At 39.9% G+C, this 13,962-nt stretch overlaps 1 protein-coding gene across 4 annotated transcripts in view; it reads right to left on the bottom strand.

Annotated features, from left to right (window-relative positions):
- Positions 1-13,962, bottom strand: part of RPN2 (ribophorin II) — a 54,589-nt gene that overhangs the window by 19,866 nt on the left and 20,761 nt on the right. For all 4 annotated transcript variants that reach the window (XM_025000709.2, XM_025000710.2, NM_001034604.2 and 1 more), the window contains exons 7-9: positions 11,987-12,163; positions 10,417-10,535; positions 9,616-9,721 (exon numbers count right to left, since the gene is read on the bottom strand). In XM_025000709.2, the coding sequence (XP_024856477.1) occupies positions 9,616-9,721; positions 10,417-10,535; positions 11,987-12,163 (402 nt within the window). The remainder of the gene's footprint in view (positions 1-9,615; positions 9,722-10,416; positions 10,536-11,986; positions 12,164-13,962) is intronic.

The raw sequence follows: 13,962 nt of genomic DNA, 5'->3' as shown, positions 1-13,962 counted from the left end.
ATGGAAGCAACCTAGATGTCCATCAGCAGATGAATGGATAAGAAAGCCGTGGTACATATACACAATGGAGTATTACTCAGCCATTAAAAAGAATACATTTGAATCAGTTCTAATGAGGTGGATGAAACTGGAGCCTATTATACAGAGTGAAGTAAGCCAGAAGGAAAAACATAAATACAGTATACTAACGCATATATATGGAATTTAGAAAGATGGTAACGATAACCCTGTGTACGAGACAGCAAAAGAGACACTGATGTATAGAACAGTCTTATGGACTCTGTGGGAGAGGGAGAGGGTGGGAAGATTTGGGAGAATGGCATTGAAACATGTGAAATATCATGTATGAAACGAGATGCCAGTCCAGGTTCAGTGCACGATGCTGGATGCTTGGGGCTGGTGCGCTGGGACGGCCCAGGGGGATGGTATGGGGAGGGGGGAGGGAGGAGGGTTCAGGATGGGGAGCACGTGTATAAAAAAAAAAAAAATAGAATCCTCTACTTTGGCCCTTGGGTGCTCTGCTGAGCAAACAGCTTCACAACTCATACAGGGCTCACAACCAGAGCCAACTTTGCTATTACAAAGCTCAATCCAGAGAGGCACTGACAGGACTTCCATTTGGAGAAAACCTGGAGTGGAAGGCTCAAGCAAAGTAGTCAAGAGCTTTGCTTAGCAATGCACCCCACTGAGATCACTTCCCCACAACCCCCCAGAGCATCTGGAGCACCCAGGTGCAGGGACAGAGACAGCGAGATGCACTTCCTATCCTAGAGGGAAGCATACAGGCAAAGCTAAATTACAACGGAGCAGGCTGCTGCCTTGGTGGAGGGAGGGACAAAGTGATACAGAAGCACAGCAGGAGGATCAGGGACCCAAGTCAGCAGCGCTTGGATGGGGAGGGAAATGGGTAGCAGGAGGGCTTAGGCAGGCCTCCAGTTTAGGGAGAGGCAGGACCTGAGCAACCACTCCATGCTATAATCTGTTTTCATAGGTAATTACTTTGCAATCTTCATCAACATCAACTAGATAATTCCCTCTTCACTTCTCACTCTCTTACGGACTCATTTAATCTGTAAATGTGCTTTTAAAATCATCATCTCACCTAAATGTCCATAAACAGGAGACTAGTTAAATAAATAATGGGATATTCACGTACACTTTGAATTACTCTGGAGCAATTAAAGAGAACACGGTAGGTATCTATGGACAGATAGGAGATATATCTCCTACTTTTGAATACACAATCACCGATTGGCAGAATTATATTTAACATCACCTGTCACTGAGTTCTGGCCACCGGTTGAATTATGGCAGGGGAGCGTGGAGGTGGGGAGTAGTGGGAGGCCATGAAGCTGAACAGACCCCAAGGGGTAAGCTGGGAGGCTCTACTTTGTAACAAAAGCAAAGAATGTAACTTTATAGAATGATTGTTTTTGTGTAAATAAGAAAGAATGTGCATACATTCAATGATATGGGCATTCTTCTTTTTCAAAGTAAATACAGTTAACTGTTACTAAAGGAGAGGGACTGGATCAAAGGAATGAGAGAAGGCTTTTATATTTCATTACATACTTTCTTACACTTTGAATTTTTAAACTACATGCATAGTCCACTATTTTTTTTTTTAAATAGGGCTTACCTGAGCAATGACACTGTGTGACAAATACTTTCTTCTTTATAAACAGTTTTGTATTAAAAAGTACCACCCAATAAATATAATTAAAAAAAATTGCTCTCCCTTTCAACAGATGGATAAATACAAACAGATGTTTAAAGATATGTATAAGGTTCCTCAATGTATCCTAATTATAGTGATAAAGAAGCCATCAACTTGCGGGTTTTTACTTAGAATCCTGACTATAAGCTTTCAATAATAACATGGTCACTAAGGCCTGCTAATCAAGATTCAACTGTGTGTTCGTTCGGAAGACTTAAAAGCATTCACAGCAGAGACATGGAATAATGAGGGCAGACTGCAGTGAGCTCCAGTCCTTCTGGGATCGCTCTCAGCCCTAATTTTAAAAGGCCCCCCAAGTTACAGCTTCCTGTGCTGCACAGAAACCATAGGGCTGCTCTTAAATAGGGAACAATTTGAAACAAGTCCTTCTGCCCCTAAAATCTTAACTGCAAATGGGTCTCTGGAAACATTTAAAAGAAAAGCTTTTTTATGCTACTCTCTTAGAGCAAACTGAGAAATAAAAATCACGGTAACTTTTTTCAAAGCCCTGTTGTAAAGAGTTCAGAGGAGGATCCCTGTCGATTAGCTGCTCCTTCTCCTTCCTTCAAACTAACACTGCAGGATTCATTTTTTTTATAATAGGAAAGGGACTTGTTTAGCCACTTTAAATGCCACTAAGCCTGCTTTACAGTGAATCAACCAGTCCTTCCTTTGCCTGTGCTGCACGCCACATACACCTCAAAGTTTTAATGCCAGGAAATGCAGTCTTTCTGCTGAGAGTAATAGCCTCCCTGTTTAGCTCATTACTGTCAAAAATAATGGTGCATTAGGGGCAATTAATGCTAATGACAGCTTCTAAAACCCATGCTTCCCCTGACAGCAAGTCTAATGTCAATGAGTGCTATTACAGGCCTTCCACACCAAACCACTCTTAATGCACTCTGACCAATGTCAAGCATCTCTCAGGAGAGTAAACAGGACCTGCTGACCCGCTCTGAGGTTCTAAGTGTGACTACTACTGAAATTACAAAGTAAAGTTGCATATGTGACAGAGCATGCACGTGCGTGCACACACACACACACACACACATGCATAAAGCTTAATAAAATGAAGAGGAAGAGAGGAGATTTGTAAGACTTAATCACTGAAAAGAAAAAGGACAGCAGTGGCCTCAATGGGAGCTTATTATCTTTGCACGAGTAACAGAGCTATAAGGCATTTCTGCTATTCTGTACTTATTTAATTTTTCCAGCAACCACAGAAATACTTGCACAAACACCAAATTTGATGTTACAAAAGGTCAAGCTGTTCCAACAATCAAGATAGTTAGGTACTGGTATAAGGATAAAAGTATAGATTAATGGAATAGAACCGCAAGTCTAGAAATTAACTTTATATTTACAGTCAATTGGTTTTTGACAAGGATGCCAAGACAAATCAACAGAGAAAGAACAGTCTTTTCAACAAACGGTGCTGGAACAACTGCTCATTTACATGTAAAAGGATGCTGGATCCCTACCTCACACCACACAGAAAAATTAATTAAAAATGGATCAGAAACTTAAATGTAAAAGCTAAAATTATAAAATTCTTATAAGAAAACATAGGAGTAAATCTTCATGATCTTGGATAAGGCAACAGTTGATTAGATATGGCACTTAAGTCAGTGCTTCTTTCAGTGAAAGAAACAATTAAAAATATTGGGGCTATTAAAATTAAAACCTTTTGCGCATCAGAAGACAACATTGAGAAAGGGAAAAGACAGCCTACAGATGGTGAGAAGATATCTGCGAATCATATGTCTGACAAAGAACCTGTATTAAGAATATACACAGAACTCATAGCTCAGGAATATAAAAAGACAGTGGAGTAACAAAAGGAAATAAGAGCTATATAGATCCAGTTCAGTTCCGTCGCTCAGTCGTGTCCAACTCTTTGCGACCCCATGAATCACAGCACGCCAGGCCTCCCTGTCCATCACCAACTCCTGGAGTTCACTCAGACTCACGTCCATCGAGTCAGTGATGCCATCCGGCCATCTCATCCTCTGTCGTCCCCTTCTCCTCCTGCCCTCAATCCCTCCCAGCATCAGAGTCTTTTCCAATGAGTAGGAAGGAAGAAATAAAAAGACAAATTTTTAATGGGGAAAAGATCTGAATAGACATTTCTCCAAAAAAGATATACAAATAACCAATTAGCACATAAAAAGATGTTCAACATCATTAGATATCAGAAAAATGCAAATCAAATCATAAGATACCACTTCACACCCACCTAGGAGGGTCAAAATGAAAAAGACAGAAAATAACACGAGTTGGTGAGGATGCAGAGAAATTGGAATGCTTATACATTATTGGTGGGAATGTAAAGTGGTACAGCTTCTTTGAGAAACAGTGCCCGTTCCTCAAGAAGTTAAACGTACAGTTATCACATGACTCAGTACTTCCATTCCTAGGCATAAACCTAGAAGAATTGAAAACAGGTGTTCAAAAAAAACCTGTAGATGAACATTAACAGCAGCATCATTTATAATATCCAAAACGTGGAAATTTCCCCACATGTCCATCAACTGATGAACGGATTAAAAAATGCAGTATATCCACACAAGGGACTATTCAATTATTTAGCCATTAAAAGGAATAAAGTACTGATACATGCTACACCATGAATGAACCTTAAAAATATTTTGCTAAGTTAAAAACACAAGAAGCAAGATATTGTATTATTCCAGTTATATGAAATGTCCCAGACAGGCAAACCACAGAAATACAAAGTAGATCAGTAATTGCCAGGACAGAGAGGAGGATATATTCTTATAGAACAAGGAGTGTCTACAAATAGACACAGGGTTGCTTTTTGGGGTGACAAAAATGCTGTGGAATTAGATGGTACTGATAGCCACACAACTCTAGACATACTAAAGATGCTGAATTATACACTCCTAAAGGGTAATTTTCTGGTATATCCTCAATAAAACTTGTTTCAAAGAAAAAAGAAAGCTGCTTTGTACAGAATAAAAGGCTCACCCCTAAAAAGATGAATTACCACAGTTCTAAGGGTCTTGGAATGCGGGAAAACATCTTTAATCTTCAGACCACTCCATCCTTTTCTTCTCTTAAGTGGTCTGAGATGGAAGCTAAGCACTGAAAAAACAAGAGTTGGTCTCTGCCCATAGGGAGCACCCAGCTCAATGAAAAAGCAAAACTTACAAGCAAACAATGGTAATACAATGCAGTAAAAACAATTATGGACACAATATAAAATACCATAGCAACAAAAATAAGCCAAGTAGACTGAAGCCCTAAATATAAGGGGAAAATAACTTAAAAACTCTTGGAAGAAAATACTAGAAAATACTTTTTGGATCTTGGAGCAATGTAGAATTTTTTAAAGACACAAAAAATACAAACAATCTAGGGGGGAAAAAAAGACTTTTAAATTAGGCTTCACTGAAATTAATTTCTGGGCATCAAAAGATGCCATAAAGCAACACTAAGGAATTATATCTGATGCTTATAACTAAGGATTTACTAATACATACTGCTTCAGAATATATGCAGCACCTAAAAAGAAAATCAGTAACTAAAAGACTAACAAACCAAAAGAAAAAGACAAAAGATACATGGCAATTCAGACAAGAAACCTAAATGGCCAATAAACACAAGAAAATATGCTCAATCTTACAAGTAACCAAAGACAAACATTAAAACAACAACATACCAGTTCATATTTAACAGATTATCAAAACTCATCATACCAGGTACTGATAAGAATATGAAGAAAACAGCAATTTGGCAAAACATAAGAAAGCTGCAAGATGAACATATCCTATGATCCCACAACTTCACTCCAGATAAATAAAACATGCATGAAAAAATGTACTAAGATGTTCACAGCAGCACTGTCTGTACCAGTGAAAGTCTAAGTGCCCAACAACAGAAAATGAATTAATAAATCCAATGCATTCATAAAAGGAAGACAATTTTATGAAAATTATTTATATTTATGCATAGCTCTAAGTTTGACATGCATAAATATGGCTGTCATAAAATTAATATTGAATGAAAACAAGCAAATTGCAAAAGGATGCATATAATGAAGCATATAAATCTGGGGAAGATGCAAATCAATGCACTATACTGCTTAAAATGTAAAAACTGGCGTTGGAATATACACTTCAAATGTGGGCAAAGAGGAAAGAAAAAGTGAAGAATATACAGAGAGCTTAAGTTCAATCTATAGGGTTTTATTACTTACCAAAATAAAACAAAATGAAGGAGAGGGGTTTCCCTGGTGGTCCAGTGGTAAAGAATCCACCCGCCAATGCAGGAAACACAGGTTCGATCCCTGCTCCAGGAAGATCCCGCATGCAACCAAGCTGTGCGCCACAGTTCCTGAACCTGTGCTCCTGAGCCCAGGAGCTACAACTACTGAGCCCATGTGCAGCAACTACTGAAACCCAGGTGCCCTAGAGCCCATGCTCCACAAGAGAAGCCACCGCAGTGAGAAGCCTGCCTACCACAGCTCGACGGTATCCCACTCTCTGCGACTAGAGAAAGCCTACACACAGCAATACATACCCAGCACAGCCAAAAATAAAATAAATAAACAAAACAAAGGAGAAAATATAGCAAAATGTTTGGGTTTGAGGGAGACAAATAGCTGGTAGGTATATACCAATGACACTATTCTCTATTCTTCTCTATTTTTGAAATAGTCTAAACTGAAAAAATAAAAATAAAATTCTAAGGGAGCACTGAAGGAGCAACATTTGAATTAGACCTTACAGGATGAGTACTTCAGCAAGGGAGGGGAAGAACATTCCCCATGGAGGAAACAGATGCCCAAGTGCATGTGCAGGTGGAGTATAGATGAGGACCAGTATGCAGTCAAGAGCAGCTAGAGCTGAGCGGATGAGGATGTAACCACAATGAAGGATGCCCATGTGCCTTGCGTGGGGGCCTTCAAAAGGCACACCGAGGCGTCTAGACCTTATTCATATGCAATAGGGAACCAAAGAAATGTTTAACCACAGGAACACTGTGATTTTTATTATTCTACTGGTGTTTATGGCGCTTATGAAGTGGAAGGGGGCAGAGACGGAAGACAATGAAACTTGCTGGAAACTACCTACCTATTTACTTGGGATCTACCCAAGTGGGACCAAAGAACAAAGGAATCACGGAAAAGCCATTGAAAGGTGGACTCAACAGGGCTTGGTGACTGACTGAAGTCAGAAGTGGAAAGGAAGAGAGAGATTAAGAATGGCCGTGATGCATGGGTATGGCACTTAAATTGGGTATATCAGTATCAAGATTGTACAGGCAGAAGGAAGGTTTCAAGCAAAAAAAAAAAAAAGTTTGCCTTTCAATGAGTTCAGCTACAAATAACAAAAATAAGGCAGGAAACTAAAAGTGAAAGAATCTGACTTTTAAAGGTTAAGGCTACAGTCCATGGGTCGCTATGAGTTGGACACGACTGAGCGACTTCACTTTCACTTTTTCACTTTCATGCATTGGAGAAGGAAATGGCAACCCACTCCAGTGTTCTTGCCTGGAGAATCCCAGGGACGGGGGAGCCTGGTGGGGTGCCATCTATGGGGTCGCACAGAGTCAGACATGACTGAAGCAACTTAGCAGCAGCCGCAGCAGCACACACTACAATACTTTCTATCCAAATCTGTGTTAGTGAATGAACTAGGATCAGATGTCTCCTGCCTAAAAGGGTCAGACATGAGGGAGAGAAAAGGCAGAGCGATTAGAGTTCCAGAAAACATCCTCCTTTCTACCGAACTTTTAATCTAAATGCTGAATCTATGTTAAGTAATGGCCCGCTTTTAAAAAGGTCAAACTTTCTAGCTTTGTGTCCTTTCATTAAAGAAAAGTGACACAAGGCCAACCGGAGGAGCTCTCCAAAGGCTGAATCTGGGATAAAATGAGCAAAAAATAAATGATGACAGTAATGGATTATAAAATATACAGTAAAATAAGAATCCATGAGTAACTAAATACAGGGAGAGGTGGACAGCGTTTTCTTACAGTGAAATTCCAAGTAATAAATGTAGACGGAATGAAAGAGAAAAATCACCTTTTGGCATACACCATATTAATAACTCTTGTAGGCAAAATCGTCAGGGTATGTACAGTCTCAAAATATCACTATCTACAGTCTCAAAATATCACTTCAGCAGACACTTAATTACAAAGCAGAAAAAACAGCAACTTTACAATAGAGAAACCTAGTAGATGCCACCTTAACCAGGAGATGAAGGTTAACATCACCAGCAATGAGACACACCAACAGCATATACTTCCTAACAGGACACACTGGGAAGGAACATTGCTTTTAGAGTATTTTTGCATGACCTGAATTTAATTATGAGGAAACAGCAGACAAACCCAAAGTAAGGAACACTGTACAAACTAACTGGCCAGTACTTTTCAAAAGTGTCAAGGTCACAAAAGACAAAATACCCTAACTGGAGGAGGGTAAAGGGTCATGGCAACTGAAGGAATATGTGATCCCAGGTTGAATCTGGGACCAGAAAAGGGACATTAGTAAGATACCTAGTGGAATCTGAATTAAGTCTACACAGATCAGTTAATAGTATTGTATTAGTGTTAATTTTCACATATTGAAATTATATTAGTTATATCAAGTATACATTTGGGGCAGCTGGATAAGGGGTATACAGGAATTCTGCATACCATTTTCGCAATTTAAGACAGAAATGATTTCAAAATGAGAAAGTTTAATTAACAAAGTCAGTGGAAAATGACATCTGAATAGTGAAGAAAACAGCTGTCGCAAATAGATATATGTAACTACTGAAAAGGCACTGTAACACCACAAGTTCCCCTGACCCAACAGAAGGTGGGACAGTGTGGCCAAGGAGATGCAACAAAGACAGTGGCAGAAACATGAAGAAATGACAGCTCCACGGACAAAGTAATACTATGAACAGGCCGGCAGGTACAGCCGCACACAGGCCTCAGCCTCTGAGCTAGCTCAATACTCACCAGGGCACGTAACTACACCAGCACTGTGGAAGGGATTCACCAAGCACAGACAGGCTAGAGGTTTTGGACAAATTACTTTACCCCTCATCAGTGAAAGGAAAAGGACTCCACGCATCTGTTAGGACTGTTGTAAGAATAAAATAATACAAGCAAAAGCACAGAGAACTGTGCTGTGTATGTCACATGCTTTCATGCTGATGACCCTCAGGCAGAATCAGAAAGGTTAAACCGTGTCTCATAGTTCAAGAAAGTAGGAAAATGTGTAATTCATCTTCAATAAACTTTTATCCAAAAAGATAAAAATGAAAACCACAGTGCCTGGAGGGGCAAACGTCAATTAGCTGAGAAAACCACTAACGTGAAATAACTCCTTCTCACAAAGCATCAGATAAATGAGGCAGAGCTTTCCACCCTTAAAACCACTTGGATCTTCAACACAACTCAAGACAGCTAAACATCTGAAACACAGTTCATTAGGAAGGATTACCGATTTTCTTTGGTATTTCACCCAGACAGCCTCGCTGTGCTGCTACAGGTCACTTGATGCTTTTGGTCCCCTTAATTAGCACCAAGCGCATCTGTAAATCTATCAAGGCCAACCATAGAAAACATCAAGAATATTTATATCTCAGGGGAATTAGGGATGATTTTAATTTTCTCTACTTCCTAAATTTTATGTTAAGAGAGTAAGGCTAAGTTACAATGCAAAATGAATAACTGACAAATCCAGCTGCCTATGATCAAGTTCTTGGCTGAGTCTGTCAAAGAGCATAGTTCAGACCGACCTCTCTTAACATATTCATTTTAACTGGGTCATAAGAGAGGTCAACACATGTAAATGGTTAATGCCATGTGCCTGTATGGTCATTTCCTTGGGTGTATTAACACGGCAATGGGGATGACAAGAAAGCACTTACCTCTACAGTATTTGCAATGTAACGGTTGTCACCTTCAACTTTGACAGAGAAGTCATAATAACCACTGGAAAATTTGACATTCATGAAGTTTAGCTCAAAAACATCCCTGTTAGGAACGACAGTGGGGTTAGCAACAACTTGCACAGGAAAATCACAAACGGACACAACAAACAGGCTGCAAAGTGCAGCATTCCAGGGATGCACCACTTTTTTTTACTTTTCCACTTCCCACCCATCTTGGGCCACCTCCTGTTCAATCACGTATTATTATGAGGGGCAAACTTCAAAACCACCTAAAATGACCTTCTCTTTCAAGTCTCTAAAGTCTTCTTTTTCTATTCCCTACCCACCCCTCCTCCCAGCTCCTAAAAATCCCACCTTCTTCAGGTAAGTCTTCCACAATTACATTTTTTTTTTTAAAGTGGAAATGTTCAAAGAGATTGGTGTAGGGTAGTATAATTGTAGGTAATTTTCTGCATTAATTCTACTTTCCTGTGCTTTTTGAATTTCCTAAAAAGGGCATATCTTACTTTAACTTACTAATTCAAAACTTAAAAGTTTCCTACAAAAACTAACCCTTAATTTTTTTTTTAATTACCTAACAATAACACGCAGCCATTGAAGATAAGACTACGGAAGTATATTAAGCCTATGGGGGAAATGTTCCTGACACATTGTTATTAATAAAGCATAATCCTAAATGTAGGTAACTTTGGTTTTATGATCTGGGTTATATTGGCTGCAGGCTAACTTTCCAAAACAAGTATGTCAGCGCTCTGCAGAGATGTGCTCAGGACTTACCCGATGAGGGTGAATGATGTCTTCTGAAGGACTGTAGCTCTGGAAGCAACAGATTTCGCATGTTCTAGTTTAACAGTAGCCTGAGTCAAAGGCTGGGACAGAACGTTGGTGACCTGCAACTGGAAATACATTTCAAAATTATCTGTAGCCACAGAAGCTGAGGGGGTACAGATTTTTGCTTCTAGGGGTGGAAGCTTTATCCACAGGGAGTGAGCTCTGCTGAGGGAGAATCATTTCATTTCAAGAACAGTCTCTAACCTGTGGCCTACTATCTCTGAAGGATCAAACAGAGGAAAACACAATTAGTTCGGAATGACATAGATTACAGAATGTTAGGGGTGGGGGAGATCTTAAAGATGATTTTACCCAATGATCTCATTTTTCAGGTAAGGAAACCAAAGTCTAGGGAAAGACAATGACTGGCTTCAGATCACACAGTTAACATTTCCTTCTCTCTGATCCCCTGATCTTCCCACTCTACTGCTCTACTATAGTACTTAAAAAAGAAAAATTATTAGCAAGAAAAATACTTTATGACGGTATGGGCAATGAGAAAACTGAAGAAATATGGATAATGTTAGTAACAGTCATTTGTTAAAAGTCGACTATTTGCCAGACACCAGGCTAAGCACTTGTATCTATCCTACCACCAATCATCTGAGACAGCTGGTATAATCTTCACTTTACAGATGAAGAAACTGAGGCCACAAGAGGATATGGGGCAACTGAAGGCCACACAGCTAAGGACTGAAACCCCAGGCTATCTAGCTTCAAAAGCCAGTACTGTTTCTACTTTGCTTTCTTAGCTCCCCTGATTCATGGTGAACTATATTACCCAGGTGAGTTCTCACCCCAGTCTTTGCTGAGGGGAGGTGACACTTAAGTAGGAGCACAAGAGGCAACTCGAGTCTGGGGCACTTCTCCTGGAGAGTATCTGAAGGGCCCTGCAAAGCACAAGAACTGATGGGACAGGTGGACAGTCCTATGTGAACGCGTGTATTTAGATATCAACAAGATGCTAATTTCTTATGCAGATTTTAGCTGCTCACTGGTTTCCAAACAATAGCAACAAATGCCTCATTGGAATGGAAACTCTTAAGTTGTGTGCATTTTGTTCTGCTCAGACAGTTAACATACACAACAGTCCTTGCTTACTGCTGAGGGGACGGAGTGCTATGTTATGAAGAAGTGGAAAGATACACTGTCGGCTCCAAGGAATAAGAGACCTGACACTGATCCTAACAATGTTAAAGAAAGCTACCTTAAAATAATGGATTTAGAAAGTCTGGGTATAGGAAAATACATTTTAAGAAGTAAGACTTCTCTATACATCTGGACTTATGAATCCATAAATGCAGTTTTCCAGCACTTCATTGAAAGCTGTACTACTTCAAATACTCAAAAAAAAAAAAAATCCTGTGACTAGTTCACTGAGTCCCCATTTGCTCATTTAAGAGATTATGTCCTATCTCCAATGATAATGGGGGTTACCACTGGCTGTGTAGATTTCTGGAAGCCCAACACTGGAAATGGCGATCAGAGCAGCACTCTGGGGACATGGAAGTCATACCCGCAGGATAGCCTGTTCCTGAGTGTAGGAAGGAGAGCCCTCGGGCACAACCACAACGGGCACATGGTAGCGATTCTCAGAGAGCGCAGCGGCAGCAGAGGCCACACTGAAGGCTTCAGAGAGTGACTCAAAGTTCTTCTTGCTGAAGATGGCGTTCATGAGCTGGATGACCTGATCCTGCAAGAAAAGGCGAACACAGCTTGAGATCTTCCTCAGTCAGGCAGTGGGGACAGCCACCCATCCCTGTCCACCAGGGCTCAGTCATTCCTCCTCTGTTTCCAAGTGTTCACATGAGAAGTCATTCAGCCACTAACCAATTTGGTAGGGGTGGGGGAAGCAAATATTCTGCATTTAAGCGTAAAACTTGAATTTGGTTGGTTTTTTGAATCTTCTAGTACAAATTGAAAGGGATGCACTTCTTTGTCAACCATTTACGAATGCTTGCTGTACAAATGTAAGGAACTTCTAGACAACTACTGAGATATAAAAGTTACTATATTATACCTATCGCAGTACCCATTTGTTCCAAGTCTATGTGTGCCAGGCACTGTTACAGGTGTATTAACTCAGATCATGACAAATAGCCTGAGAAGACTGCTCTCAATCCTTTCCAAATAAGGAAACTGAGGCTAAAGGAAGTTAATTAACTCTTACAAGTTAAGACAGAAAGAAAAAGAGAAGGACCAAAATTCACATGTAGGTCTGTTTGTCTCCGAAGTCCTTTCATAATAAAATATGTCCTTTCCTGTTTCCCCTCACCCTCCCAGCTTAGCTCCCCTCCTACCCAACCCACCTCCACACAGGATGCTGGGACTAAGTAGGTGTTTACAAGACCAAACTGCACAGCCAAAATGTACATTAGAAAGAAACTAAAATAACCCTCCATTAAGAACTAATGGGCTGCTTAGAGAAGAGGACTGAAAGCAATTTTTTAAAAAAGTAGAACCTAAAAGGCATTATTAAAATTCTAGAGGTTGTTTGCTTAAGAGGAAACATTTTCCATTTCAATCAGTTTTGTTTTTTAAAATCTACCATCTAACAAAAGAGCTCCCCTTGTTCCCGACAGTGTTATTCACAGTCGACATGAAATAATTTTCTTTAATTGTACCAATTACATTTTCCATCACTAAGCTGTTGACATGTTAAAATGGGGGACTGTTCACCAGAATGGTTATATCAAAAGCAGTAACAGCAAAATTATCCCAGCCAAATATCTGGTTGGTAGAAGTCTGGGAATAAAGCAAAACAAAGTTTAAGTTGTTTAATGCAGAATATCACCAATTCATCAACTGCACTGTGTACAGGAAAATCTCTAAATGATTTGTACCATAAGACCCACGTTCTTGCACTTTCACCTATAATGGAAATTTAATAAGGGTGTGGTGTCTCTAGACCTCTAAAAACTTAGGATGAAGGAGAAGACAACATAAAAATGCTAACACATGACTAAATTATCAGATCATAGCCTCCAGAGAAAATACAAAATTAACTCAAATTACTCGAGAAAGGTAATTATTTACTGTTTAGTTGAAACTCGGCACACAACTCACAATGCATTCCTAACACACAAAAGAAGTGGAAATTCTAACTGGGGACCCAAATCTTTCCTCCTCAAATTAAAACAGCAGCAGCTTGTATTTGAAGTCCTTGAGATCAAGGGTTGGTCACCTTCTTACAAACAAGGGGTATCAAGAGGGTCCCACTCTCAAGACTTCCCAGACACATTTCCACTAAAGGTTCCTTCAGGTTAACAAGCTCCTTTTGAAAAAAGAAAGAAAAGAATTAACTCTTGGTGGATGTCTGGTAGACACATGCCTCTCAGTGAACTATGTCAATCAGCACAGATTAGCTCTGATTGAGCCACTGCCGAGGGTCGGAGGGAGAGAGAACAGGCAATTCTGACATATAGGGTGCTTCTCAAGAGAAAAAGGATATGCACGGGCCACCAGCGTGGAAAGAATTCATGAGACAAACAC

This window comes from Bos taurus, chromosome 13, assembly GCF_002263795.3.
Source record: "Bos taurus isolate L1 Dominette 01449 registration number 42190680 breed Hereford chromosome 13, ARS-UCD2.0, whole genome shotgun sequence".
NCBI lineage: Eukaryota > Metazoa > Chordata > Mammalia > Artiodactyla > Bovidae > Bos > Bos taurus.
The sequence above is the reverse complement of the archived record's forward strand: the minus strand, read 5'-3'. Positions and strand labels throughout refer to the sequence as shown.